Here is a 27,860-nt window from a genome sequence, read left to right as displayed (position 1 = left end):
CAGGGAAGAGAGGGATTGTTCTTCACTGATAGAGCCATGGAACTCAAAGACTTTCAAACAATGACAAGAAACAGAGAAGTTAAGGACATTACATCAGCATCGAAATGAAAGGAACAAAAAGAAAGAAAGCACCCTCCCTTTTTTATGTATATTCATGGTGGAAATTTATGCAATTGGGTAAAATTCTGGAGACCAGAATATTTCTTTTTAGCTCATTTAAACCCTGAAAACTCCAGCAGTTGCCCCAGCCAAATGTATCCGTTGGCATCAAGTGAAGCAATTCTAAACAAAAGACTGAATACTTGTCGCAGCTGGCTACAAACAGAAGCTTATCGCTATTGACTCGAGTGCCCCGAACACATGCATCAGCATGTGGTGATGTAAATCTAGCTCATGGTCCTTCAAGAAACAAAGACTCTAATGGTGAACTATCACAGTCGGCAAATTTTTTCTTCTTTTTTTTTAGTGTATAAAAGGAAAGAAACATCTGGACACTGGTTGTGAAAAAATGACTGGCAGTTAAAATAACGTCTCAGCAACAAAAAGATCTAACGTACAATACAGGTCAATGTCCCATGCCTTTTGATTTAAGCATTCTAATGGTGACCACCTCTTGCTCTTTAAGCCATAAAGGGAAAGGGAGTGAAGGAGTGAAAGATTATGTTTAAACATATATGCATATAAACTGCATGTGTACAGTTCAAACTGACAACATTCAACATGACCGACAATGAAGATTAGAACCACTCTTTTAACCTTTCAAAGATTTCCAAAACATATACAAAAGCTCTCCCCTGCAATCTGCAAGCACAAAAACACTTCCCACATACATCAAAATAAAGGCCACTGACAAATAAAGCACCCAGGCTTAAAGTGTGCCCTCCTCAATGGGAGGAAAGTGATTTTGCCTGCATTGTTAGGGAACCACTTTGAAACATGAATTACAAACAAAGCATATAAAGAGTAAAGACATTCAGAACTTATTCAACATCAAAATTGACACCCACAGAGAGAAAATGGTCCCAATAAAAGAAATATCTGTAACACAAGAGTAGAAAAAAATTACTTTAAAACTAAACTGAGCACAACAAATTAACAGTTTCCCATGAAATCAATCATTTCTTAGTGAGGCGATTCCACCAAACTTTCACTATTGCACAATATTTACACTGCTATCTTCCGCATCCAAAATAAGCATTCTTTACAAACTGGAAATTCTGACAGTATTCTTCACAACCTAAATAAGAAGTTGCTCAGTAAAAAGCAGGATAAATCCATTCTGAAGCACACGAAAAGCATTGCACTGCACCATCTTTGTTTGCAATAAATATTTTCAAATTTGTCACTCTTGAGGAATGTAAAATATCTGACTAAAAAAATGAAACAGCAACAATTACTGCACAATTATGATATGTCATCACATCAGCTCTGCCTAGCTTTGTTTCAAGTCTGTGACGTCACTTTGTTCGTCAATATGAATGGATACAGCAGGCACACTGGTAATCGGTGAAGTAGTTTCAGCAAAACTGGCAGTGACCTCTGTCACACTCACATCATTATGCAAACAGCTATTTGTCTCATTCACATCAACTAAAACACCGACATTTGTCTCATTTTTATCATTCAGAACGCTGTCATTTCTCTCTTTCACATTCTGATGTACACTGCTATTTGTCTTCCTCACATCATAATGTACACTGCTATTTGTTTTATCCACACTATCATGTACGGTGCTGTTTATCTCATTTACATTATGACCTTCACTGCTACTAAGCCCATTCACATCATGATTTGCACATTTCACTTTTGTACTATGCATGTAGTCATTTTGAGCAGACGTGCCCGGCTCAAAGAAATCCTTCTCTTTACTTAAACACAAACCTGTACCTGTTTTGTCAGAATTCAGAGTCAGTGCTCCAACATTTGTTTCGATGGAATGTAGTGACGGAGTACCTGCGTTCATATTGACTGAATCCAGGGTAGGTGGAGGGACAAGTTCCTCCGAAGGGCTAACAAGCGCAGCAATGTTGAGAGATGATGAAGTCGAGGGTCGTGATAGACAAGAGCGCTTGAACCTGGCAAAGAGGCCACCATCACTGCCACTGCGGGGTAGCGCCGATACTGGAGACATAGGCTTGAATGTGAGTGTAAAATAATAATAAGATAAAAAGTTTCATTACTTAAATATTCAACAAAATGTCATTAGGCCAGTTTATTTCAGTTCCCAAAAGACAGGAAGTACTGTCAAGTTGGCAAAATAAAGGTGAGACAGTTAACCCCCTTCCCTCCCCCTATTACAAAAATAACAATAAAAAATGAAAAAATAAATAAATAAAAAAACAGACTCCCTTTCAAAAGGCTCTTGAAGCACACATAACAGCAACAGAAAATATACAGTTTACTTAACCTGCTGTTTTACATCTCACACTCACAATGAATGTTTTCAGGGTTTTATGTTTGTAAGGTTGTATGTGAAAACGGCAGCTTCCTTGTCGAATTATGTGAGACAAATCCACAAAGAATTAGCAGTTTCATTGGGTACAAGCCTTCCATGGACGTAACAGTATAATTTATGTAAAAGCAGAAAAAGCAAACAATACTGGCCCACCCCTGAACCATCCTCTTGCAAGAATTCTTAAAGTAAAGATAAACAAGTAATTCTAATTTATAGTTTAAGTTTGCTTAAAAACCTTCACCAGCATTTATGTTGCAGCAAGAAGAACAAAAGTCACTGTAGAATATGAATAAAATCTATAAAGCAATGCTATTTACAATAATGACAAGTCCTAACAAGGCAAGATATATCAGAAGAGCCCAACAAGTTTGGAAACGTGGTTTTTACTTATCACAAAGGAAGATATAATTTTATCCCTAACAAATGTCAAGAAAGGTAAAAAAAAAGAGTAAGTGAAAAGGAAAACTACATCAACTGAACTATCCCCAGGGATGGTTGGTGTGCTTGAGAAATTAAAAAAGCCAACACAACTGATTAACTCAATACAGTGGAAGCTTTACAGGTGCTAGTGCACAGAAATGAATATTTACCAGACACACGAGCTTCATTTCTCTATCCCAGAGGCTGAAATATCCAAAAACAAAACAACATTGAACACAGAAAGCATAAAAAAATCAAAATACTCAAAATAATCTAAACTAAAAATGTAAGCACATCACAAAAATCAGCCACTTACACAAAACTGAAATCACTGAAATAATGGAGGCACAAGAAAACCCCAAATGGTAGCATATTAACAAAGAAAGCCTACGAAAAAGGAAAGGAAATTATAATAAACTGACCAAAAACAATGCATAGCTACACCCACGACTTAAATGTTAAGCCAATGTAAAGCTTAAAAAAACCACAGTGCCAAAGGAAAGATAGAGTAAATATCACCGAGTTGTAAACATCTACTTACCAAATATAACAATATGCAACAGTGAACAACAAAAGTGAAACAGCATATAATGTGATATCAAAAGAAGCTCCATTTATGATCATGTATTTCATACCAGGCTATGTTGAAAGTTAGTCTAAAAAATATACTATTTTCTGACCAGCCCAGGATTAGAAAGGAAAATAAAACTGACAATGACATTAAAACATGCTCAAGCTACAATAAGTGACAATCATCTTTGAAAACTGGCAAATGTGACAGATTGAATCTAAAGGATGGGAAACCAGTGAAATTATATCATAATTACGTGTGTTGGCATGGATATTTCCAAACTTTTAACTGTGAGGCCTCTTTGGCACTGACATTGATGTAATCTGGTCAAACAACTTCCTGCTAAAATACTACCGCTGAATTTCAGACACCATGTCTTCTTTGAAATTACTTGCTTCTTCTTGTCTAATGTCGACTTCCTAACTAATTGTTTGATAAAAAAACAACAGAAGTCTTCTTTATTTTTTTTGTTACTTTATTTCAAATTTCAAGAGCTCAACTGTGCTTTGGTGGTCTTTTTTCCCCTCATACTTTGAAAATGGAAAATAGAATGTGACGTTGATGCAAGCCCAATCAAAATCAAGTACAGCGGTCCTAAAAAAAAGGCACAAAGTTCTCATCTACAAATATTAAGCAACAGCAGCAAATCCTTGGGGTCTGACACGCCTCCTGTGAAATATCCTCTTTTTCTGACAAGACATACACAACATACATCAGACAAAGGAAACATTGAATACCCCTACATCAATACTACATACATCAAAAGCATAAACTACAAACTATAAATAGTAAAACCCTGAGAGATTGAGTCCCAAACCCATATTTCAAAATGCATATAGCTTTGTTTAAAAATCTACTCTCCTGCCCAGGTGTGGGTGATCAAGTCTTTAAAATCCTTAAACAGTTAAAGCTGGAACACTCTGTCAACACTTAAGGAGCACTGGAGAGGCCAAAAACACTTTCTTTACATGTCATTTTTACCTCACATCACTACTTCTAGCACTTTGTAACAATCAACTAAAATCAGTGCACATTCACACATAATTTAAACCTCCAGCATATTTTATTGAAAACCTGAACCCATGTTCCATTCCTATTGCAATGTTTTAGTTTTACAAAGTACAGTAGCATCATATTGATAGGTACAGCGATACTACCCCCTCACACAAGTGCATATCATACCTTATTATGGATGGAGATTCAGCCTCATTCACAGGGTTTTACTACATTGCCATTAAATTGTGGGACGAGAACTACTCTCAACAACACTTGCATTTGCTATCACGAGACCATTCATTTCTCAAATTCTCACCAGGAGCTTCTATCAAAGGTGCATTCTCCGCTTCTGTCCATGAAATCAGGCCCAGGTTTTTCAGATTGAGAATGGAGTCCGCCACAATTCTGGCCGTTTCCCTTTGGTAACCGCCACTAGTAACCATGAATATAGGAATGCCTCTTGTCCTGCACTTTTGAAACACAATCTGGTCCCTTTCAATGACACCCTGAGGGACAAAAAAATCTCAAGCTTTGAAGGAAGTCAGAGAAAAGTAGAGGGGTCAAGTCACAGAGTTAGCAGGAAGACACTTTTGGTGTTTGTTGCTTGATTTATTCTCAGAAGAACATATAATGATCTCAGTAGCAGATAAAAGGTCTCTCAATTTGAAAAAAAGTAAGACAAGCGCATCCTGCATCCATCAACATTTGCTTTTATAACAAGTAGTCTTTACAGGTAGTTACATTCTACTTTACAACTGCAATGCCTATGGGCAAGCATAACAGAACCTACCCGGCCATGTGTAAGAATTTGGTGTTTTTAAAAAGAAAACTTCTGGGTAGGTCGGGAGAAAAGAAAAGAAAAAGGTGGTAAGTATGAGTGTGTTTGTGTCTGCATGTGTGAGTATGCACGTGTCTGTGTGTGTCTGTGTGTGTCTGTGTGTGAAAGAGTGAGTGAGAACAGAGAGAGAGAAGCCAAGAAAGGACTTGAGAGGAGAACCAGGGAGAGAGAGAGAGAGAGAGAGAGAGAGAGAGAGAGAGAGAGAGAGAGAGAGAGAGAGAGAGGGAGAGAGCCAGAGTTTTGCTCTACACATGACAACAATGAAGCTCTGTGTAAGATCAATAAATCCCAATATTTGTCACAAATCACCTGAGCCGTGATAGACAAGTTTCCTAGAGGGTCACCTTCCAATATGTCCGTGCCAGCATTGTAGACAACTAGATCAGGCTCAAACTCATTCAAGGCACCATCGACATGTCTGGGGGAGTGAAGGCAATGTGCTTAAGTCACAGGGATTTAAAATACAATAAAGAAGCTTTTTCGTGAGTTTGAAAAAATGGCCACAGAAGTCAAAAACTATTCCAATTACATTCTCCAAAACAGCCACTTATAAAAATTGTTGAAAAAAGAGACCACTCCAAGGCTGGCCACCCAATGTTAAGGTAACCCCTTACAAAAACATGGCCAACAGAAGTAGAGTTGTGAGCAATATTATGAGTGAGCAGTGAGGGGGCTCTCATGGTCTAATGGTATGGTGTTCGCCTCTCATTCAATACTACCAATCCTGGCTCCTTCTTATAGCCCGTTTACACGTAATGATAAAATGTTTAAAAAACTGGATGATCTTGCGATCAAACGATAGACCGTTAGGTGTAGGCACAAAATTTGGAAGATTGGACGATGGCTTGGAGACTTGATTGAGAAATCAAGCGCTGTTTGATTTCCGTGCGATCATGGTCAGATCAGGGGGAGACGGGCTGTGACGTAGAATCACTTTAACATTTGCCGCTGCACAGGATTAAACTTAAGGCACAAACTTTAAAAAACAATTATCGCACCTTAAAACTGATTTCATATTCGGAATCAGCATCTCGAAATAAGCAGAGTAGCTTGCAGGGAACCTGATTTGATGCGATATTACATAAATTTTAGCAATTTTATAATTCAATTGATCATCAATGGTAAAGTTGTGTATCAAGGTCACTCGGTGCGTTGCACATCTGCAGTCAAGTCAAAGCTTTTACTTTTACACACATAACGGTACAGTATGGCCACCCTTTTCTAAAGACCCTGTTCTGTTATTTATCAAAATGTACAGGGGAAGGGTGGAGGGGGAGGGGCCCTTCTGTGATCTAGAGGTACAGTGTTCGCCTTCCATTCATTAGGTCCCAGGTTCGAAACCTTCAAATAGGGTCTACAGTGCAGGCAAATCGCTGTTGTCGCAAAGAGACATGGTGGCTTTATAACAAAGAATCTCCTCCATCGAAAGAAGACTGGACGATATATTGGAACGAGTAAACAGACAACGTAGAATAAACGGACAGTTTTCGCATACAACGAATCTGATACAATTTATTGTTGCGTGTAACCGGGGCTTTATTCTTGTCTTTGAGCCACACCCCTGATCTTAGGGTAGGTATGATCTAACACATAGCCTTCCTGGATAAAGGTGAAGCATCTCAGAAGTCCCATGTGCAAGTTATGAATGTTTAAGAACCCTTGGTTGTCTAAAAATCAATAAGAGTAGGCTTTGGTCAATCACCGGAGAAAATTTTTTAATTCATTCTTACAAAAACTGAAAATACTTTAGTCAGTATAAAAACCATACAGAGTACCTTCGAAATCAGAATGAGGCTGCCTGAAGGAAAGGGGCCCTACTAAATAGGAAAAGCGGTCACATACATAAAAATCAGTTGCACTGCAGGTGGAAAAACCAGCAGTTGACTAACCCTGAGATCTAGCAGAGGAAGACAGAAAAAGAAGTGAGCAGAGAGCATCCATCCAAAGTTCAAGGAATCAACATTTACAGACCTGGAGACAACAGTGGATGAACGCTCACTTTGCTTCTCATGCATGAACTAGATTTAAAACAATTAAAACAGAAAACAAAAAGGAGTTAAAATAGTATACACAATGGGGGCAAGTCCTTTTACTTTATAATAAGGCTAACAGTCAGTGGTAACATCACTTAAAGGTCTAACACCATTATTTCTCACCTTCGTATTAATGTTAAGTAGGTTTCATCGTCTGTAAAATGGCCCAGTTCCACTTTGCGCTTAATTGCTCCTGAGATTTTTTTTTTTAAAAAGAGAGGGAAATAATGCTCACCAGCAGGCCATTGGGACATCATAAAATGACTTAGAGCATGTTAAACATGTGTATTTGCAGACAACCCAAAGATAGCGAGGTTAGATTGGAGTGACTGAAAGCCACTCGAGGCGCTGTTCCAATCTCGCTAAAAGCTTAGCAAGGTTCAGTGTAGCAAAGTTTGAGACAGCGAACTTGCTAAAAAGTGGATGTTTTATCGCTAATTCAGATTGCATAATAATGTGCTCAGGTAAACTACATATACATTTTTGCAGGATTTTGTCAAGGGCTCATCACAATAAATTGACAGAAATTGATTGCCTTAGCATTAGTATTAACAATATTAGACAGTATTTTGTCTCGTCTGTAAAATTTTAAAATTCCAGTTAACGAAGTTCCAACAGAGCAACGATAATATGTGTTCCTATTGCTGAACAATAGCTAAACAAAACAATAATAATAATGATAATAATAATAAGGATAATAAAAATTACAAAGTAATAACAAAAATGATAGGTTGAATAGTAGTACTAACAATAGCAACATTTCATATTCTTTTTCTGAGCCTTGGTTCTTCCAGGTATAGTTTTTGTTTTAACACCCCATTGCAAACCATCAATAATTTAAAAATGTTCATGTAGTTTTTTCTATAGTACAAAAATGATGATGATAATGATAATGATGATGATGATGAAGGTAATGACGATGATGATGAAGATGACAATGATACAGGAGACATACTTTTGGCAAATCCATCATGTGGATAAATGCCCCTGTTGTACACATCCAGGATGTAGACCCGCTGATCATTCATGAAATCTCGTTCATGGCCATTGCCCTGAAATCCAAAAAAACAAAAAAAACAAACAAATAGAAAGAAAAATGGGTAAAGAGTCAGCAGCCCAGGTAAACCAAAAAACTAAACAACTCAAATACAGGCTAGCCAAGCCCAGAGGGAACAAAACAAAATTCAAATTGTCTCTGGAGTCTCAGTGTCAGGAAAATAGGAGACATCTTTTGAGCAGAGTATTTTCAGTTATATTGAAAAAGATATGAAATTCATGCATCAATGAGATACAACCAGTTAAAACATTTATGTATTATTTATTCTATGGACAAACATCTAATACATGTCTTGTATTATGCATTGAATAAAGATCAACAAACGAAGGGACACAAAACCCCCAACATTTTAAAGGGCATAGGCAGTGTCAAACCTGCAACCGCCTCTGGTTGGGAACTCAGAATGGAATGGTTTGTTTTCTTCATTTTCATCAGACATGCCTAAGACGTCCACCTCTCTAAGACACCCACTTTTCTCCTCGACAACGTGTGGCCATCTTAGACAATTTTGATTGTACTTGTGTCTTACTTCTATTGACCATAATTTAGCACCCAAAAGAAAAAAATCAGAACAGGGTGTCCCCCCCCCCCCCCCACCCCCCCAAAAAAAACCCCCAACAAAAACCTCAAAAAAAATTAGGGCACCTACCTGATGCGCGTCCAAATCAATGATCATAACTTTGGCAACACTCTCCACTTTCTCAAAAGCAAACTTGATAGCTAGCGTAATGTCTGCATAGGCACAGAAACCCCCTCCTCTTTCCGCAGAGCAATGGTGAAACCCGCCTCCAATATTGATTGCCCAGCCACGATCTAGGGCCAGCCGCCCAGCCTGAAGGAAAATAACAATACATTCTCACTTCTAGTCACTCTGCACATGAAGTGTGCATAAATGTCATCTCGCTACCTTAGAATTTATTACAAAGTCCTTTCTGGCATTTTTGACCGTTGTGAGTAACTAAGACCATGAGGTCATTAACCAAATGTTCATTTTACTCTATCAAAATCATACGATTATTTGGAGTCATTATTAAAATATTCAAAGAATTGCATTCGTAAAAGCTTGATATGTTGTGAAATTCAAAATTTTTAACATCAAATTCCTCAAAACTAGGTTACTGAGCAGATAGAACTTTGTAATTCTAGAGTAGCGAGGAACAAAACTGAACAGAAACTATAATACTATACAAAATGTAGATTAAATTTTTTAAAACAATAAGCATCAAATATAAACTACATAGCTATCTACTACCCCTCCTAAACAATATACTTCCAACAGGTCGCTGAACTCTTCATTTGAGAAAGGTGGGACCATCCCAAGAGGACAAGGTATCTATTCACTTGAATGTAGAGACATCATGAAAAACCTGACTACAATAAATGAGAGCAATCAATAGACAAAACTTGATAAAGGTGAGGATCTGAGTCTCTCACCATGATTGTTCCACTAGTCTGGAAACGAAACGGGCGTAGGACTTTTTTCTGCACAACAAAATTTGGCAGTAGAGCAACAGGAGGCACTTCGGTGATTCCTGCAACATTCATGCTCCACTGTAGAAGAAAGACAACAATGAGACAAGTAAAATGAGTTTAAGAAAAAATGTTCTTTTCAAGGATATAATAAACTAAAAATAAATTCCAAAACTTCAGTACAAAAAATCCATCCGGAAAAAAATGTCAACCCCCCCCCCCCCCCCACAAACCCATGAATAATAGAGACCACATTTACTCTAAACACAGTTGCCTCTTTGTGAACATTCTCAAGACAACAAGTACAAGACAAAGAGAATTCAACACTCAAACTTTTCAGCCATGCTCATTCATATAAGGAAAGACATGACACCCCATTTCAGTCAACCAGTGCCCTTCATGAATGTTACATTAATATGACGAATTATTGCTAACTATCCTAAGATTTCAGGGGTCTCACAAAATCCACAACCTATACTGACAAAAAACAAAGGATAAAAATTATTGGCAAACTATTTCCGCATTCATATCAAGTATAAACTACACACTGCCAGTACAAATGCACAGAAAAGAAAACGTACACAAGAATTTTAAGCTTTCACTGATATAAACAAAAATTCAGATGCCACTTAACTACTAAAAAGAAGAACAAATCATAAAAAATTCACAGCTTATTGAGACAAACCAAATGACATATATTTTACGAAAGCAGGATATAAAAGCCAAATCCCACAAGAGATGACGATCGGATCACTCAGGGAATGCTTTGATAACAGCCAACTGGATTACTTAACTGTGTATCCTCTACAAGTATTAGAGGCATCTACTAACAGAGAGGATAAACCTTTTCTATTCATGATCATAACATTGTAGAAGTCATAAAATTCAGTATAATTCTGAACCCAATAATCTGTATTTTGGCATTGAACGAACAAAAGTGTTGAGTCTTTTACTCATAAACACTGCATTACTATTAATATAAAGGTAAAACAAAACTTTAGACACCCCTTTCACAAATTAATTGACCATGTAAGCACATCCAGGAGCTCTATTCTCTGCAGTCTTTTCTCTGTAGGGGTCACCACAACATCTAGCCCAAAAGACTTTTTAACTTATTTTAAGAATGGAGGGTCAAAATTCACTTTTACCGAAATAAATAAGTAAAAGTGCTATGGTATATAGATGTAACTTGGCTAATTAAACTTTAGCCGTGACCCTGAGATTTCTCAAATCCAGGCTCTTTTTGTATGAAGAAAAGGTAAAATTTGTTTGTTTCTTTTCTTTGTTTACTTTCTCTTTTCATTCCTTTGCTTTCAAAGCTCTTAGTATACACCAATCTCGTAAAATGCACATAAGTTGCTGAACATTACAGTTTCAAGGAAGTCTTATGGCAACATGACTAATGAGCAGCTTGTGCTTCTAGAGTACACTTACACTGTGATAAAATAAGTATAAATATACATGATTTAGATGTGTTGCAACATATTCCGGCACCATTCACAATTTTCTTACTTTATTCTTTTCTCTCCTGGTCAAAAATCTTAAATGAAACAGGAACACTACTCAACAACAAAGAAATGTTGTCATTATTATAATTATTATAATAATAATAATTATAATCATCACCCAACGGTTAAGATAATGCCATTGTTACGGTACCAGTGTCTTTTTGTATATATATCTATATATATATATGTATGAACAGTTTGACGACAAAATGCGACATCGCCAATTTCAAAGTTGGATCAAGACTAGTACTCTTGTATCTAGAAAGGTGAGGCACATTCCACAGTCGACTTCTTTTTTCATAAAAAGCAATTTTCCTCTATAAAAATAACTGCAGAAAGTTACGCGTTTTATACACAACGCGAAAAAAAGACCATTTTTGAAAAAAACGCGACATATCCTTTGCATGCCAATCAAGTTCTTTCCTGGGATCACAAGACTTCGCTTATGGTCAGCAAAAGATTGTTGACAAATCTTTCCCTTCCTTACAAATATTAAGAGGATATGTAAAAAATGTGCAGAGATTTCACCAATCTTAAAAATAAGAATCCAACAGATTTCATCATAAAAGAAATATCATCTAAGCCTTACATCATGTTCATTTCAAAACCAAAGTTGCTCAAGATTATTTAGCACATTGGAGATGAACCAAAATATTCATTTTTCTCAAAACCTGCAAAATGGATATGACGCATTCTGGCACGAAACTGTTCACATATTATATATATAATAAAATATAATATATATATAAATCAAAATACATATCCATGTCTTGTTAAGGACAGGATTTTATCCAAACAAAGAAATAAAAAGGAAACCTAGACTGAGGAAACACATCAACAACAACAAAAATGACAACAAAGTTCCGTTATTTATGAATATCATACACCCCTTCCAAACCACTTCAAACCCATCCAGATATGTCACCAATTCAAGTATAATATGCTTGAGAAAAGAAGCCCGATTGAAGCATAAAATCTGGAGGTCAAACTGAATGGGTGAGATGAGCATGCATTTTTACCGAAGATCAAGAATGTTAAGGCAAATCATTTTGACTGTTTACAATTGTTTCTAAAGATCCCATTATGGACCAAGACAGGTTGACAATGGGATGAATACTTGTCTTGTACTGCCTCATAACACCTGGTTATATGATTAACGCGACCAATGCTCTGGGTTTCATCTGCAGGTTGGTATGTCAGGTACGCTATAACATCAAGCCAAAAGCCAAAGAACACATTTGATGCTCATAGAAAAGCTGTAAAAAAAGCCAACTAGAAGTTGGAAAGTGGGAGTTATACAAACCAGTCATATAATCTGCTTAATAATACATGATCTTTGATTTTGTGGTGTAAGAAGTCATGCATCCTGGGAATATCAGAATCTGAAACAAACCCATTCTTTTTAATCATATTCTTATTTTGCTTGGGTTTTTTTTATAAAGTAAACATATGCACTGACAAAAGCACTTCCACAGACCCCACTCTCACAAAACAGACCGAACACATGAAAATATGTACAAGGTAAAAAAACGCAGTAAAAGAAAATTGGACACTTCAAAGCACAAAAAAGCCTGAAATTGAGAATCAAAAACAATAAGTACCTCATTGATTCCCTCCACAATATTTGTAAGCTTAAGACAATGGTAAAAAAAATGCACAAAAATGAATGAAGTAGACAGAAAGGGTGGTAAAAATATACTATTTAAGTGGAAAGAGATTTAAAACATGAAAGACTACATGCATTGTACGTAAGTAAAAACATGAGACAGGCTTCACTGTAAACCAACCATGCACTTAAAAATCCAACACAATACATGATTCAAAGTATGTTGAGAGTTGATGAATAAAAAGACTTTTGCTAAATCTCTGCAAGGCTGAATTATGTGCCCATTTCAAGTCCCAAATATTTAGAGTATTTTTAAAATGACATCTTAAAATAAACACCCCAAAAAATAGGAAGAGAAAAAAAGGGGGAAGATCCCACCCTGATAACAAGGGCATAAATGCACAGGTACTAATTCAACAAGGAGGTTTAGCAAGATAAATCTTTATCAAGGAGGAAATCCTGCAGTTCATATTTTCAGAAAAAACAACAACAATTGTTTGTCTTTGACCTAAAAGAATAACTGCAAGCAGGGAGACTCGTAAGTTCAAGCAGGGAGATTTCAAATGCTTAAGTTTCAGAAGGATCACTCATTTCAACAATAGATTGCAGCATGGTAAAATAGCATTCATAAAAAGCTCAAGTACAGAACTACTGCCACCATAATGCCTCATCTCAGCTCCCACCAGTAGTGACAAAGCATTTATTTCTTCTAACTTATTATTCACAATAGTTTTAAGTGATCAATCAAACAATCAATAAACCGACCTCAAAAAGAAGTTTTGTCATGCGGCCTTTCAAATATTAGTAAAGAGAGACAGTTTCACCATACCCTGAGACTGCTGATGTAGCGTTTTGTATGAACCAATAGCAGTTCTGTTTCAGACGCTTCCATTGGTTCAATTATAGTGTCGTCTCTCAGCATACCAGCATCTTATAAAAAAACAACAAAGTAAGGCATATACTTCACTATGGAATTACAGTAGAGTCCAGTTAAACTGACCACGGTTAATACACTAACAGTAGTAAACCAAAAGCAGATATAATCCCAGATATTTGTCTTTGCTATCTGAGCAACCTCTCTAAACTGAAAAAACTGCTAAACCGAAGAAGCCCAACTGTCACGAAGATTTCAATTTAAGCAGACTTTACTGTAGGTTATAAAATCCTTCAAAACAACTGCAACAATACTACAAGACAGAAGGCTCAATTAAAGCATATCTTACCTCATGTAAGACAGTACAGTGGAACTCGGATTCAACGAGGTCGCCGAGCCTGACCTAGAATCTCGTTGAATCCGAGAGTTCGTTATAGCAAACATGAGGTTTTGTGTAGATAATTACAGGCACTGAGCAAGTAATGTATAAAGAGAAGTCACAAGTAGTGCCTGAAATGCCTGATTATTATGAGCTGTGTAAAAAAATAAAACCGATTCGTTCAAATGCACACGCCTGTGCCGTCTCGATTGTTTACCAAAAAGTTGTGCTGCAGTGTAGAGCCTAGCATACGGCAACTTTTGATTCCATAGACCAGCGCACAATTCATTACATAGATCTACGTCGAGACTAGCTTGTCATTGTAATGATGATCAGTTGCTGAGGGAGAAAAAAAGATTGATGCGTTTGTATCTGTGACGCTTATTATATAACGCCCTGACCACTAGTGCCCCCCCCTCTCCCTGACACGCACACATAGCCACACGTGTGCAGGCTGCCCATCCGACCCCGACACACGCCCGAGAAGACATGTGCGCGTGTCAACAACGCATGTGTAGGTATAAAAAAAGGCCACTGATTGGTCGCATGCAATCGGTTAAGTGAATAATGGTTCACGATGCAGGAGCAATGGATGGTTTCTGGGAATAGATAAAGTTCGTTCCGGGAGAAAAATTAGCAAAGCCACGTCTGCGGGGGCTGTCCACCCTGGAAGCGACTTAGTTGAATCCGAGCTCACTGGTGTAAGTGCTAGTTGAATTCGGGTTATTTTTATTGATTTTAAAGAAGAAAAAAAACGAGGAATCTATCTCATCTCGTTGAATTCAAGTTCTCGTTGAATCAGAGTTCCACTGTAAACGTGTTCAAAGATAAGGCATGTCAGCCTCAAATTCAGAACTAGTATTTCAAGATAAAAATATAACAAATCTCACTTACTACACTATCAGGTGGTTACCCTCTGCTTTTACAGACAACTCAAAATCCTAGTTACTTTATTATAGCACTGCACATCAGCCTATTTCATTATCATAAGTAGTTTTACAAAAACAATTATAAAGTAAACTCATCTCACCTTTAAGAAAGTTGAAGATACGACCCCATTTTCCAGCATCAAATGGATGCAGCTTTTCTAATCCACAGAAGCCTATGTTGTACTCACTACTGTATATGATGGGCCACTGTGTAAGCTTAATTTCAGCTTCATACTGCCTGCATCTGTAAAATTTGAAAAAAAAAAATACAATAACTTTATATCTAGTTCTTTAACTTATCAATGGCACCCCGTCTGGGATACTTATAGTTGTTGTAGCTGTCATTCCAGTAGCCTTCGTGCACATGCTCTTCGGCTCAACGCCATGTTAAATCAGATGTTGGTCTTCAAAAGTTGTTATTTGCAGTAGCGTGAGGGCATTGTCTGGGGTAGGAACAGGGGAAAAAAGTTACAGTCAGAACCACGATGCTGATAAAAGTACAGTAGAATAGGATCTATATATATATCTTAACATACCTGACCTCTGCTAGGCATAGAATACAAAATGCACAGCATAAAACAGATGATTCCCTTCTCACTGCTGGTGGACTTGACTTCATGAGGCATCTAGGAGTGTTTGTATTACTCAGGTGCAGGACTACATCGGGCCAAGACATCCATTCACAGTTATATCAAGCACAAGAAGGGTGAAAAAGTAGGTTCCACATTTTCTACTACGGTATACTTAAGAGTGAGTGAGTCATTTCCTAACAAATTTCAACCCTGAAGCTGTGGCTTGAAACGTAGTTAATTTAAGACTGGGCTCAATTTCCCCTTTATGAAATGAAATATAACAAAACCTAACCGTGTCAATTACTAGAGTTGTGCTATGAAATTGTGACCTTACTAGTAATACTAGAACAGGGCACTGTTGGCATTTGACCTGCAAACTTTTTGACAAGCTTATCAACTTTCCTGATGTGATGGGAATGGCCTCAGATCGAGGCCTTCTCAGTTCAGGCCCTATATCCCGTACGGTTGGCTCCGGCATGGGAGTCTGGTTTGGATGACCTTATCTTGATAAGCTTGCCTCAAGACTAGTCCTTATCTTATCGAGGATCAAAGCGAAAAACAGCAATTAAAAGTGAAAAGTGGCGATAGGCAGATGCTCTTATACTAATATAATGTATACAGGTGATGGAACATTCTTGCATTATGCTTTTGCCTGCCGATAGTGTAATGTGTGTAGTGTGTAGTGTGTAGCCGTCTAGTCTGTCTAATCTCCTAGCCTCTTCATTGGTTCATTCAGAGATCTTGGATGTACAAGTTCTTTTCCTTTGGACGTATTTTTACTACACTTAATTCTAAGGATTAAATTTGTCCTTATATTATGTGTTTTTGTGTTCAGCCCAGGTTCTAGTTTTCTTTCATATTGAATGTTATTGTTACTGTGAAAAAGTTTTCAGCTGATGTCTCAGTTTCAGCACAAAGAATCGTGTGCGCAACATTTGAACATGGGAAGAAAGAGAAAAGATTCAGAAAAAAAACACAGTGGGTCAAGAGTGTCCCAAATAAATTAATCGTAGATGTCACTGATTACATGGGAGTTTGCTCTGTAAACTTCCCACCTGATGTACGTTTGGCGCGGGCTGGTAAATTTATGTTGCCCACAGAGCCACCATTAATATTTCCAGAAGTACCACCATCATGTTGTGGCACACCAGCTCTAAAAAAGAGAGCAACTACAAAAAGTTCAGCTTCTTCTTGAGCTGTTGATAATTAAAAAATGAGCGTATTCAAAGAAAGAGATGCCTTCAAGTTCGATTCATTTATCAAACAATGGAAAGGAGGGCTCTCGTGGCCCTGAGGTCAAGGTGTTGGCCTCTCATTCAAAGGTGCCGGGTTAGAATCCAGGTAGCGACCGAAAAATTTTCTTCTCTAAAATTGTCTCCTTTCACCTCCTTTCCTGCTCTCTGGTAATGTTCTGTCGTCTGCTTTCGTCTCCTCTTTCTGCCCCCACCCCCTCACCTCCTTTTCTGGGCTCCTGACTCTTTCTGCAGCCTTTCTTCTGCCACTCCTTGGCTCCTTCTTACTGCTTTCTTTCAGCTACACCCCTGATCTTCTGGTAGGAAAGATCTACACCTAGCCTTCTCGGACAAGGGCGGAAAATCTCGGAGGGCCCCTGTGCAAGTTGTGCACGTTAAAGATCCCTTGGAGGTCTAAAATTATTAAGAATAGGCTTTGGCAAAATTCAAAATTTCCTACTAACTGAAAAAAGTTTCATGTGTCCCACACACTCATATGACCTTATGCAGTTGCGAGCATAGTAAAACACTCCCCCCCCCCCACAAAAAAAAAAATGGAAATGAAGCTGACAGCCATTGGCAATGTTGCAAAGAGCAAAGATTATAATACATTTGTCTTGCTCAGCAGAACTCGAGACGGCCCTGTTTTTGCATTTTCCACGTATGTACTTTACGGTTGTTCGCCATACCCATGACCACGTGAAAGAGGTTACATGATGAGGTGCATCAGGCATCCAAGCTTCACTAGAGATGTTGTCACATGCTGGAGCCACTTAGATTAAATTTTGTACTTTGTGTGTAACTTTCCAGAGACACATTGCTGGCCTACTTGTTTTTTGGGTTGTTGTTTTTTTAACCACTGAAAAACTGCAAAAATTGATTAGTGGCGATTTTGAGGGACTTTCCTGCGATATTCCATCTTGATATTGTTATCGCAAAGAGTGCGCTGATGCGGTTAGCAAATATCTTCATGAAAAGATTTGCTAAGCAAAGTGCTTTGTGGAATGAAGGACAGGCGAAGAAAAAAATTGCAAAGCTGTCATCCGGATCATGCAAACAGTAACTTTTTCAGAGGTAAGAGAATGTTTTTTATCAACAGCTGATTGGGTTCAGTTTCATGCACTCCATCTGAAGAGCATATGTGTGTGTGTGTGTGTGTGTTTGTGTGTATGTGTCAAATTAACTTTATTTCATATTTGTTAAAATGTGTAGAATGAGAACAATGTCTCTTGTTTTTGTTGCAAGTGAAGAACAAAAGTTATCCTTCTCGTGTGCCATGGTCTGTTTTTCATGGTAAAAGGCAAACCTAATTTATTTTTATGTTGATGAAAAGATACACTCTGTCACTGATGTGATCTTCCTTTCTTATAAGAGGCAATAAACTCTCACAAAAAAAAGCAGCAAGAACAAAAATGCATTGAATTTAAGCAAGGTTCGCTGTCGGCCAGTCAAGCGAGAACAGAGCGAGAATTCTCCAACAACCGCTCCAGCGCACTTGTCTATCGCCGCTTTTCACATTGACCCTCCCCGAACCTGGCCGGCCTCCAATACTGAAGCCAACCGTCCGAGATACAGGGCCTGACCTGAGTAGGCCTAGCCTCAGATCAATTGAGAACACGTCGTATGTTATGACACAGTGGAATCAGGCGCTTGTCATTTTTTGGGCATATGTATTGTCTTTCTTTCAAGGAGAAAAATACTCATATATGTCTTGAATAGAAGTCCTTTAGATTGAAATAAGTGTGGTTCTCCTGATATCAGAAGTAAAATTAGAAAGAAAATTGCCATCAAATTACGGTGACTTCCAAAACCAGAGTCCTTTGAAACTGCAAATTTACATTTTTTTAGCCTTAATAATAATAATAATAATAAATAATAATAAATAGCATTTGTATAGCGCATATCCCCGCTCAACAGCAGGCTCTATGCGCTTTACACTATATTATTACCCCAGCAGACCATAGAACACTCCGAAACATTCTCAGCTTCCCGGGAAGCATACAGTGCAAGCAGCTGATTAAGCGCTCAAACATTAACAAACTGACAATATCTTTCGCTGTCTATAGCTGGGTACCATTCCCACCTGGGTGAAGTGAGGAAAATTCGTGTAAAGTGCCTTTCCCAAGGACACAACATCGGGCCCCCTGACGGGATTCGAACCCACTACCTTACGGTTGCGAGTCCGAGAGCCTACCCACTAGGCCACCGAAGCCTTAGATTAAAGGGTTTTTAAAAAAATCCACAACAGAAATGTGTTTTTAAATAGACATAATAGGTTTTGTGTAAAAAAGAATATAATAAAATTGATACAAAATTGGTGGGTGAAAAAATGTTGATTTCTTCGCTTCCATTATTTTGACGAGTGCCTGATTTCACTACAATGCCACACAAATTGTTATTGCAGCTAGGCTCTAGGAGCTTGAATTGCTTACTGGTTGCAAGCTACAAATAAGAGTTAATCACAACTATCTACACAAAGAGACAACAAAAGGATCTTTCACAGACCTCATAGCTGGTGCTGGTGTCTTCCCAGATGCACCTGCCATGTTTCAGAAGGAGTAGCTCAGTATCTCCACTATCCCAGTCAAAGTTTCCCCATCAACTGGAAGCATTGAAAAGACCGTCTCAAAAGATAAAACATCTGGAAAATATCAAATTATAATGGGGTGTTTTTAAACCACAACATTTAAACGTTCAACACTTTTGGCTTTGGTTCACAAGGAAAGCAGAGAAGGAGAGGGGGGGAAAAGGGAGGGGGGGGGGGCGCGAATGAGGGATCAACCCTTGTTGACAAGAATGAGTACTAGTATAAGTCAAAAACGAGACCCATGTAGGCAGGGGCAGCGTCTCTAAATAAGTAGGCATGCACAATTAAGCTTTCACATGTCGAAGACAGTCAAAGGCTGGGTAAATGAGATGCATTCTTGAACCTTCCTTCATACTGCATTAGAGGAATGGCATACTCCAGTGATAACACTTCCAGCACAGCACTACTAATGTCTATTTAAATGCAGTAAACAGTCCCTGAAGAATTATGCAAATTTAGACGGCCAAATTATGCAAAAAAATGAAAAATTATGCAAAAATTAAGCAAGTTACCGTAACACCATTCGCGACATGTTTTGCACATTTTCAACAAGAATTTTCATGATTTTCATGTTTTATGTACAGAAAAATTGAAAACAGAACATAGCATCAGTAATTTGTTGTGTATTTGGAAAGAAAACAATACATATCAGTCAGAAAAAAACAACAACCAACAATTTTAATCTCTGTAACTTTCAGCTGTAGATCTAGATCTATAGAGGAAGAAAAATGTAAAAAAAAAAAAAAGAAAAAGGACATCTGGACCTCTGATGCTGGCCCATTACTAAAACCAGGGATACCTGCCAAACATGAAACATCAGCAGACATGACAACAACAACTTTTGTCGGATTGAAAAATTGAACATGCAAAAGGAACAAAATCCCAACCCATAACCAAGATCTTCTAACAAGGGAAATTTAAATGAGACTTGTTACGGTGATTACTTCCCTTTAGTCACATGGTGAGGCGTTAATTAATTATTTTGTGAAAAAGGGGGAAAAACGAACGGGAATCCAAAATGATGCAAATGTTGCAGAATTACGCGAAAAAACACGGCCGCATAATCGCATAATCCAACGGGGACAGAGTAAAGATCTTGTATTGATAAAAGATTTGAATAGTATTTGTTGCTGGTTACTTCTGTCTTCTGTTTGAGTGTGCTTTACGCAACATCTATGCCTTAAAACTTCAGGCGGCTTTGCCAAACTGTGCTAAATGAGCAAGCCATGCCTGGTTATTGCCCAACGATGGTGTGCTCTAAAATTGTCCACCTCTTGGGTTGGTAACTAGATTTAATAACGGTTGAATGCTAACCAGTGAGCTGTGAGAATATCTTACACAAAGCATGGGAAAATCTATTTTTTAAAAAGGGCACAGTTTGACTTGAACTATGGCATCAACAATGCCTGAAAAAAATTTAATTGGTCTGATGCTATCATTAAAAGTTTTTTCATCAATTCTGGTGGAAAACTGTATGAGGGATTCATTTTAGATGTTTGTTTTGCATGAAAGAGCAATATAATAGAACTAGAAAAAAATGTCCCAAAGTACAAACAGGGTGTTTTAGAATTTTGTAAACATTCGGAAAATTACAGTGGAAACCATATAACAGGCCCGGTAATAACAGGGATCAGGTAATAACAGGCATTTTTTAAATCTCCTTTTATTCCTACTCTTTGCCTCTATTAAAAGTTATCGGCAATAACAGGGCCTCATTGGAGTCCAATAGGTTATAGCAGGGACAAAGGCTCGATAAAAATGTGTAAAAAGTAAGAAACGGAGAGGGAGAGGAAGAGAGAGAGAGAGAGAGAGAGAGAGAGAGAGAGAGAGAGAGAGTAAGGCAGTGATGGAGCCACTGACCTAAAAAGATACTTTTAGGTCAGTGGATGGAGCAAGCCCACGCAAGCCACGCCACTGCAAGCACACGCAGTGGGTGAAGTGAGAGAGGACGGCAGACTTCGATCTAGCCCTAAGCCTAGCTACACGCTCGCGTCATGTGTCATGCACAGGCCTGCCACATGGCAAAAACCCCTGTTCGTGGGTACTTGTGGCAAGGGAAACTAACCATGAATAAATACAGCTGGATTAGTCCACAAATGCTTACTTCCCTTGCATTCCTGATTTAACAGGGATCTGATATAACAGGATTTTTTTCTCTGGTCCCACCATCCCTGTTATATCAGGTTTCCAATGTATATTGAAATTTGAGCCTTAGGAATAACTACTCCCTCAAAGTGAAAAAAGTCATAATAAGCAGTGTCCTTGGAACTGTCGCGATCTCAGCCATAATTGGTCTGCATGCTATGTTTCCCAGAAACTGATAATTTGTAATGGATATAATTAAGTCAGAAGTATTTGTAAAACGGACAAAATGAACAAGAAAAGTGAACATCACAGCATTAGACAGGAGTGTAAGTAAAATAATACTGCAACAATAAAATTTTACTTTCACTTCCACATGCAGATGCACTTTTAAGTTCTTTTGGGGGCTAAACCACCATATTTTGGCTGCATAACAATAACATACAATGAGACCACTAAAAAAACTAAAATTAAACCCAAATCAATAGCTTTCACTTTCAATTAATTTCAAGAAAAAATATTAAAACTAATAGATTCTAGACATCTATCTAGTAGCAAAACATCAAGTGAAATATATGGGGCATGCGACCCTGAACCCCCGCCCCATTGGCCATTATTGTGGAAGGCTGTGCTTATTCCCAACCAGTGTTGGGAACAGTACAAATTGCTTTTTCCCAACCGGTGTTAGGAATAGTAGAATTTACTTATTCCCAACCGGTGTTGGGAACTATTATAGCAAACAGTTCAGCCCTTATGTCATACAGTGGAAACCTGATATAACAGGGGTGGTGGGAGTAGAGAAAATGTCCTGTTATATCCGATCCCTGTTAAATCAGAAATGCAAAGAAAGTAAGCATTTGTGGACTAATCCAGCTGTACTTATTCGTGGGTAGTTTCCTTTGCCACAAGTACCCACGAACAGGGTTTTGGTACCAGCTTTCTCCTTGCCTCCTTAAACTACATCAGAAGAGCTTGGTCCACAGCATCTGCATCGGGTAGTCTCATCTTCTTTCGATCCAGAGCAGACTTTGCATTGGAGTATGCTGCTACTATCTTCTCTCTATCCTTGATAATGGTGTGAATCGACCCTTGTGGAATGTCGAACTGACGACAAATCTCTGCCAGTGGAGCTTGCTTTTTGTCAACAACCTGGATTATTTCGTTTTGGTTTTTTTGTCAATTGAAACGCATTTTCTCTTGCGCTTGACATCGTTGGTGACATATTACGCGTGCGTGTTGCTAGGTTTCGGGCTAGATCGAGGTCTGCAGCATACCGCAGCCCTCTCTCGTTTCACACGCTGCGTGTGCTTGCAGTGGCATGTCTTGCATGGGCTTGCTCCATCACTGCGTTATTCTCTCTCTCTCTCTTTGTCTTTTTACACATTGTTAACGAGCCTTTGTCCCTGCTATAACCGGTGGGGCTCCGATGAGGCCCTGTTATTGCCGATAACTTTTAATAGAGACAAAGAGTAAGAAAAATCGGGGATTTAAAAAATCCCTGTTATTACCGGGTCCCTGTTATTACCGGGCCTGTTATATATGGTTTCCACTGTACTATATTGACATGCACATTGAAAAGTAAACAATGTAGTCATGGGATCTATCGAGGAAAATGTGAAGTGTGCTGAACACTGGCCTGATGGTGAAAAAAAAGTATGCAATGTCGGACAGTGTGAACTTCATTCATGCCTGATTAGTGATTGGTCTAGGCTATGTAAGTTCATCTTATTTTTGTACGACTTCCCTCCGTCTACAGCCACAACCCTCCCCTTAGATTGGTAAATTGTAGACCAGTCCTGGCACTAACCTCAGAATGCTGATGTCAAGCGAGGAAGCTACCAGAATACCAATTTTTAAGTCTTCTCTTTAACCCGGCCGGGGTTCGAACCCACGACCTTATTCACCAAACACAAAAAGAAGCATATTGGTGTGTGTGTGTGTGTATGTTGAAAATTTATGATAACAAATTATACCAATACTGTTAGATTAACTTATTCAGGCTCGCACAGGATAAGGAAAGGTGGAAAGTGTTTGTTCGTGGCCTATATCCTGATCCAGGGTAAAAAAGGCAATGATGATGAAACTTATTCAGGGGGCTCTCATGGCCTAGAGGTTAGGTGTTCGCCTCTCATTCACTTCAATATGTCCGGGGTTCGAATCCAGATAGCAACGTAAATTTTTCTTCTTTAAGAAAATTGTCTCCTTTCACCTTCTTTTCTGCTCTCTAGCAATGTTCTGTCATTGTCATCTGCTTCCGTCTCCACTTTCAGCCCCCACCCCCCTTACCTCCTTTGCCCCATCCTCGGGGCTCCGACTCTTTCTGTAGCCTTTTTATTTCTACTGCTACTCCTTGGCTCCTTCTTACTGTTGTCTTTCAGCCACACCCCTTATCTTATGGCAGGAAAGATCCAAACCTAGCCTTCTCGGAAAAGGACGAAAAATCTCAGAGGTCCCGAGTGTAAGTTGCGCACGTTAAAGTTAAAGATCCCCTAGTGGTCCAAAATCGATGAGACCAGGCTTTGGCCGCAATCGGGGTAAAGTTTTTTGGTTTTTTTAATTTTTTGGTTTTTTAGTAGTTAGAGGTTTTATGGCACTCGCAACTGCAAAAGGTCATAAGAGTGCCAAGGGGTGGATGTCAACAGAGAAGTCATTACAGGGAATCAGACTTACTCTGCTCACCTCTCTAGCTTCCCAGCAGCACAAAGTCTGCTTCGGCTATCAAGGCGTCCCAGAAATAGCGGGTCACAAGAGTGTGACAAAATACAAAAGAAGTAGAGGGAAATGACTATAGTAAGGATTAGGAAAGAAAAAGCAGCAGTTCCCTGTTGTAGTTCAGGCACAGTTATGATCATGACATTGTTAGATCAGCCCATTTACAATTCTACAGTGCACTAGAATGAGAAATGTCCCCCCTTTGGGAATTGCCTAAAGACACTTTGAACAGTCAGTGGACCGCCCCGAGGGGTTGGGCAAAGTTCAAAAATTTTTACTACCAAGTGAAGAATGTTTCATGTGTCCCGTGCGCTCATAACACCTTGTGCAGTTGCGAGCCCCGTAAAACATTTACCCAAAAAAATTTAAGCTTTTAACTCTCTGTACTCAATGATGACCTATAGGCCTAGCAGAAAAAGGCGCGCCGTGCGAATCAGACAGGTCACGTGACTACGCAAAATCTCAAAGTCTTGGTCTCGTAGTCATTGGCCAAGGTTAGCCAACAAAAGAAAACACTGGTTGGGAATAGGCAAATTCTACTGTGTTGGGAATAGACACTTTGAATGTTTTAGTAGTTTTTACAGCGCTCGCAACTGCAAAGGTCATATGAGCATCAAGGTGTGGATGTTAAAAGAGAAGTCCATACAGGGAATCAGGCTTACTCTGCTCACGGCGTCACTTTTCGCCCCATTCTGTTACCTTTAGTTAGCGTGACTCAGCAGCCCGCCGGAGCTCCCCTGCTAAGGGTCACGGGGTTAATTAGTCCTGAAGCGACTTTGCCTGTGTCGGTTAGGAAGTTCGCATTTTTGACTATGTTTAAAACGATATAATTTATTCCCCATCCCACATAGCAAACCATTACGCAGATGTTACTAAAAGCTCAATGTCTTGAGATTTATTCTGCGTTAGAATGGTTAATTTCTGTGCCTTAGTTTTTGTTCTAGACAAATGTTTGTAGAGTACCCAATTTGTCCTATTTTAGTTACAAACTTATGAATAAATGATTGTTAATTTTAAAAAGGCACGACAGATCTCTCCAAAACCTGTGTTAAACTGACTACGAATATCAGGTCTTTTACCATGAGAAATCTTAAATCTGCGCGAGTAGTAATAGTCAAGTTATAAGAGAAGAAAGATGCACATCTGCATTTTTAAACTAAAGACGATCAGCGTTAGCTCTTATTTTACTATTAAACAAGAAAAAGTTACTCTGCGCTTGTTCATGAATCATGCTGTGTCTGTGGCAGCCTGCATACAACTAAAAAGGGATAATATAAGCGATTAAAAAACCCACAAAACCGTGTAAATACATGGGTAGAGATAAACTTCTTGTATGGAATAAAAATAATGACAGTTAACACATTCATTCTTAGTTTTTGTGTCGGAAATATGAGCGGACACAATTATGAATGTAAAGAAATCAGTCACATTGTCAGTTATTGCAAAGCCAAATGGTCATAGAAACAAAAAATAAAGCTGGAAAAGTCTAGTGCTGATTCAGTGTCCCTGGAAAGCTAGAAATTATTCTTATAACCCAATTACGAGAAGTCATCCCTATTATTCAGTCAACTTACAAGACCTAGACTTAGCGTTTTAAGAAAAGTACGGAATTTCTGGAGTGTAACAGATACTGTTCGTGTATTACACTGAAGATGTATTCTGGCACTAAAATAGATTTGTACTTTTCTTAGGGAAACTTCATGGTGGTAACTTAAAAAAACTTTTGAGAAAATATGCGAATATTCACGGTTATATTAGACACATAAAGTTGTATTTGGAGGAATTACTTCATTGCGAATTGTGCGCCCAATGGATAAAGTTGCAAAATTACAGCTTTCTATTATATGTGCAGATATCATCTTTTCTGAGTATCTGCACCAATGCTAAGCCGTTCATGTTCCAAAAGTTCAGATTTTGCCGAGGCGTTTTTTTATATTATATTAATTTTTTTTCTTTCACGTGTGTCCAAAAAAAATTACAATTTTGCATTGCTGACTCCAGCGCATCTAACAAAATAACCAGACAAAACCAGCAAGATACAACGTCCGTTCTTTTTTTAGTCTCAAGTGCAGAAATGCATGCTTTGGGTGCACAAATGAGAATTACCATAAATACAAAGACACGCCTTAAATTGCTCGTTGAAAAGTACCAAAAATTAAGTCGGCCCAGACAGAGCGGCAACGGTAACAGGGAGCTGACCCCATTGACCCCGACGTGATAAGGCACCCGGCGGGGAACTCCCTGCGGCAACTAAAATTCCACTGCCGGTGCGCCGTGTGCTCACCTCTCTAGCTTCAACAGCACAATGTCTGCTTAGACTATCAAGACACCACGGAAAATAACAGGTCACAAGAGTGTGACAAACATACAAAAGAAGAGGAGGAAAAAATGACGATGGTAAGATTAGGAAAAAAAAGCAGGAGTTCCCCACCATTGCAGTTCAGGCACATTATGAGCATGAGTTATGGAAAAGCTCGTAAGAGAGCACATTGTAAACACATGTTGATTTCTAATCACCAACACGGATTCGTCACTGGACGTTCATGTCTATATACACAATTATAATATTGGAGGCTTTAGATGACTGAACGAGTGTTATGGATGAAGGAGGGTCAGTGGATGTCATTTACATGGACTATCAGAAAGCCTTTCACTCCGTTCCCCATACGCGACTTATAGAAGCTCTCAGCATGCGGTGTTAAAGGGAAGGTACTCTTGCAAGTGGGTTAAGGACTTTTTGGCCAGCAGAAAACAACGTAACAGGTAGGCCAGGGCAAGATCGGTGGCAAGAAGACTTGAGGCCTCGATCCCAAAACTGAAAAAGAATCGAGGAATCAAGTCCGATTTTCGAGTTTGGAAGCTGGTTCAAGTGGGCCTGGCTGTTTAGAGGCCACGACTTGAACACTGCTAAAAATAGCTTTTAGACTCTAGGCCTCGAGTCTCGAGTTTGACAGACATGGCCAGGACATAGCTGGCTAAGCCTGCGCGCGTGCCAAGACAAGTTGACTTTCATGCATTTGTGAGTGTGTGTGTGTGTGTGTGTGTGTGTGTGTGTGTGTGTGTGTGTGTGTGTGTGTGTGTGTGTGTGTGTGTGTGTGTGTGAGTGTAGCTGGCCGACTCACAACTGACTCTGGTGGTTTTTAAAGGCTGATGCGATGATGTCAAAGTCATTGACTGAGGCAATAGAAGTATTAGAAGGCTAGGCTCACCTTTGACGGCCCAGTATAGTAGAATCTAGATCTAGATATTAGATTCTAGAATCTAGATCTAGATCTAGATTTAGATCTGTACACACAGCTCAAGATTTTGGCTAGACTTGTTCAGTCATTGGTGAAATAGCTACTACGTACGTACATTACTTCCGTCTATCATAGTCTAATTACTAAAGATACGAAGTAAATCTAGAGCGAGCGAACGATCCAGAATCCAGAGCTTATTTCCACGAAAAGTTGAAAAACCATAATGTCCAGGCTTGGTTTGTTGTAAGGTCCTTTTGTCCAGGCTAAATGTAATTCATTAAAAGTAGAACAACAATAATA

The 27,860-nt window shown here is 38.7% G+C and overlaps 1 protein-coding gene across 5 annotated transcripts; it reads right to left on the bottom strand.

Annotated features, from left to right (window-relative positions):
* Positions 1–452: 452 nt before the first annotated feature.
* On the bottom strand, positions 453–27,860 carry LOC101858343 (histone deacetylase 11). 5 transcript variants are annotated; one of them, XM_013083429.2, is made up of 13 exons: positions 27,531–27,860; positions 19,446–19,542; positions 15,238–15,380; positions 13,784–13,884; positions 12,950–12,979; positions 9,805–9,921; positions 9,020–9,202; positions 8,269–8,365; positions 7,437–7,506; positions 5,590–5,698; positions 4,759–4,948; positions 3,046–3,079; positions 2,033–2,121 (listed from the first exon to the last, which is right to left on the bottom strand). In XM_013083429.2, exons 2-12 carry the CDS (start codon positions 19,484–19,486, stop codon positions 3,060–3,062), a joined length of 1,101 nt encoding a protein of 366 aa, XP_012938883.1. In that variant the 5' UTR covers positions 19,487–19,542; positions 27,531–27,860; the 3' UTR covers positions 2,033–2,121; positions 3,046–3,059. The 5 variants fall into 5 exon arrangements, with proteins under 5 accessions (XP_012938882.1, XP_005100021.1, XP_035826077.1 ...); XM_013083428.2 differs by lacking the exon at positions 3,046–3,079 and having other exon boundaries at positions 453–2,121; positions 19,446–19,581; positions 27,531–27,846; XM_005099964.3 differs by lacking the exon at positions 3,046–3,079 and having other exon boundaries at positions 453–2,121; positions 27,531–27,843.

Source organism: Aplysia californica, unplaced genomic scaffold (assembly GCF_000002075.1).
Source record: "Aplysia californica isolate F4 #8 unplaced genomic scaffold, AplCal3.0 scaffold00231, whole genome shotgun sequence".
NCBI lineage: Eukaryota > Metazoa > Mollusca > Gastropoda > Aplysiida > Aplysiidae > Aplysia > Aplysia californica.
Note: the sequence above shows the minus strand (reverse complement) of the source record. Positions and strands in the feature narration are given on the sequence as shown.